Genomic DNA, 2,500 nt, shown 5'->3' on the forward strand with positions numbered 1-2,500 from the left:
TCCCAACACCTTCTTTATTCTCACCATAGGACCTTCCTCCTGGTGTCTGATAATGCTTGTACTCTTCAGTCCTCCAACAGTCCGCGTTCTCACTCTCAGCTCCTAGTGCCTCTTGCTCCCCACTCCTCACATGTGCACCACAAACTGAAGTGAGCTCCTTTTTAAACCCAGGTGTCCTGATTAGCCTTCCTTAATTGATTCTAGCAGCTTCTTGATTGGCTGCAGGTGTTCTAATAGCCTGTCTGTCTTAATTGTCTCCAGAAGGTTCCTGATTGTCCCAGGGAAAAGGGACCTACTTAACCTGGGGCTAATATATCTGCCTTCTATTACTATCCTGTAGCCATCTGGCCCAACCCTGTCAAAGTATCTACTTCCTGTGCCAGAGCTTCCTAAATCCTGGCAATCCTCAGTTCTAGGGAGAACTCTTTGATTGCTCTCTGTAGAATGTTGGAGACACAGATTAACCCCAGGATCTGGGAGTTGTAAAGGTGGTCTAACCATTTGTATCCCCTTCCCTTCCAGTCTTGCACTGAGGCACAGCGTGGCTATTTGGAGGACCAGGCACATAATACTTGCAAGTTTCAATCTAATGAAAAAGGTGTGCAAGTAAACATTTCATTCATGTTTGTATTGATAGTGTACAGCTTGTGTGTGTCTGAGTATGTATACTATTCAGAAACTACACTTCCATGTCATCATTATAATTATCTGTCAGTTTGTCACTGGGTTGTCACTATAAACCCCAATGTACAAAGTTTTATATTTATAAAAATATATATGGATATATTTTATATCTATAAAAATCACTGTTGGTTGAAACTTGGTATTAGAGGTGGGTCCCAAACCCTAGAGTTAGTGTCTGAACTTCTCCAAAGGACTGAGCCTGTTCAGAACTGTTTTATTTGGTCTGGCCTTCTACAGTGATGGTAGCTAGTTAGGTCTATGGCAGACCCAAACATCTACAAAGACTGGTGGTGTTTCGCTCTGGAGTTTTGGTTTATGCCTCTTCCTATTTGGTGAATCAGGACTCAGCTAAGGAATGCAACGTTTTCATTTAATAAAAAGAAATCTGTCATGTTTAGGGTGTACAAGGGTAAAGTGGTTTTTTTTTAAAACCAGTTTGGAACATCTTATTTGAGGTAATGTGTGGTACATTCAAATTACTTTGAAGGGGGAAGGGTGGAAGGAAGAATACAAAGGAACTGGTAAATGGATTCAGAAAATGTCACCTCGGGATCACAGGTTCAAATCCATCTCAGGTCAGAAATCACCAAAAACGATTGTCATGGCTATTCAGTGATTTCTGAGACATGGCTTTTGTGGTTTCACTCTAGTTCCCAGTAGACAGCCCACATCTCAGAAATCCCCAGCAACACACTTGACACTGTCTAGCTCTTTGGTTGATAGCCTCAGCAAAAGATGCCAAGAATTTAATGGACATGAAAACTGAACCATCCACTGACATACATAGGTGGTCTGTCACTAGGGCACCATGGGAAAGCTTTCCCTGCCATTGCCCATCCGTATTCCGTGGATAAATTAAGGACTTCATTTTCCAAGGATTTTATTCCACAGCTTTTCACAAGCACCAAATTCAAATGAAAACACATTTTTTTAAAAAGAAAAAAGTGAGGGTTAAAAATGAAATTGGGCAAGTGATAATCTATAAAATGATCTAATCACCCCTTTTGGAGATTGATCAGAATTAAAATGGGCAACATATATAAGGGTGAAAGTAGTCAATTGTACATGATAATTACTGTTTTTTTTTCTTCCAAAGCATTAACATTTTTAGCTCTGTAATTCCTTTTGATTTTAATAATAGTAATAAAGGAAAAATTCTTCCTCTCCCATATGTGGCTTGGAAATGTTATGGTCAAACCTTCTTGAAATAGCAGAAAGCCAGAACATGTAGGACTAATTCTCAATATGCTTCCCTAGCCCACTCTGCTTTTGAACTGTGAACTCAACTTCCACTGATGTTAAGGTGTGCAGAATAAGGATAGTATTCATACATAAAAAAATCTGTATACATATATGTAAAAATGACCCAGTTTTCTGGGGCTTATAATATATGAAGAACATGATCAGTTATGGAAGAAGTTTCCATCTGTCTTGTATGAGCAAGGCAGAGACAATAAACAAATGAATGTTGGTGATGTGAAATACTTAAGGCAAATTCTGGCCTGTGAATAAACACCCTTGAAAAGATGTTGCAAACATATGCATCAAAGGCTGCATTGATTTACCTTCAAATTCTGGCTGATAACAGGTTCAGCTGTCTGGTTACAACCGAACAAAGGAGGGGATCCCACAGCCACATACCAGCCATACACAGTATGGGGAATACACATACACGTACCTTTCCCCATCCCAGCAGTGGAATAGTTTATGTGAGAACTCTGAAGAGAACAAGCTGCTGGGTATGTTACCCAGGTTCACCTTCTGATGGGTTGTATACAAAAATGTCTGTTTGTGACCCAGAAACACCCACACAATG

General features: G+C 39.9%; 1 protein-coding gene across 11 annotated transcripts in view; it reads left to right on the top strand.

The window, feature by feature from the left end:
* The window catches only part of ZNF536 (zinc finger protein 536), a 400,318-nt gene that overhangs the window by 116,538 nt on the left and 281,280 nt on the right, over positions 1-2,500 (top strand). For 3 of the 11 annotated variants that reach the window (XM_074968703.1, XM_074968704.1, XM_074968699.1), the window contains one exon: positions 523-598. The exons of the other annotated variants lie outside the window; for them this stretch is intronic. Coding sequence is in view for 1 of the 3 variants with exons in the window: in XM_074968699.1 (XP_074824800.1) it covers positions 590-598 (9 nt within the window). In the remaining 2 variants the exon portion in view is untranslated. Of the gene's footprint in view, positions 1-522; positions 599-2,500 lie in introns of those variants that run through there. 11 annotated transcript variants of the gene reach the window in all.

This window comes from Natator depressus, chromosome 12 (genome assembly GCF_965152275.1).
Source record: "Natator depressus isolate rNatDep1 chromosome 12, rNatDep2.hap1, whole genome shotgun sequence".
Taxonomy (NCBI): domain Eukaryota; kingdom Metazoa; phylum Chordata; order Testudines; family Cheloniidae; genus Natator; species Natator depressus.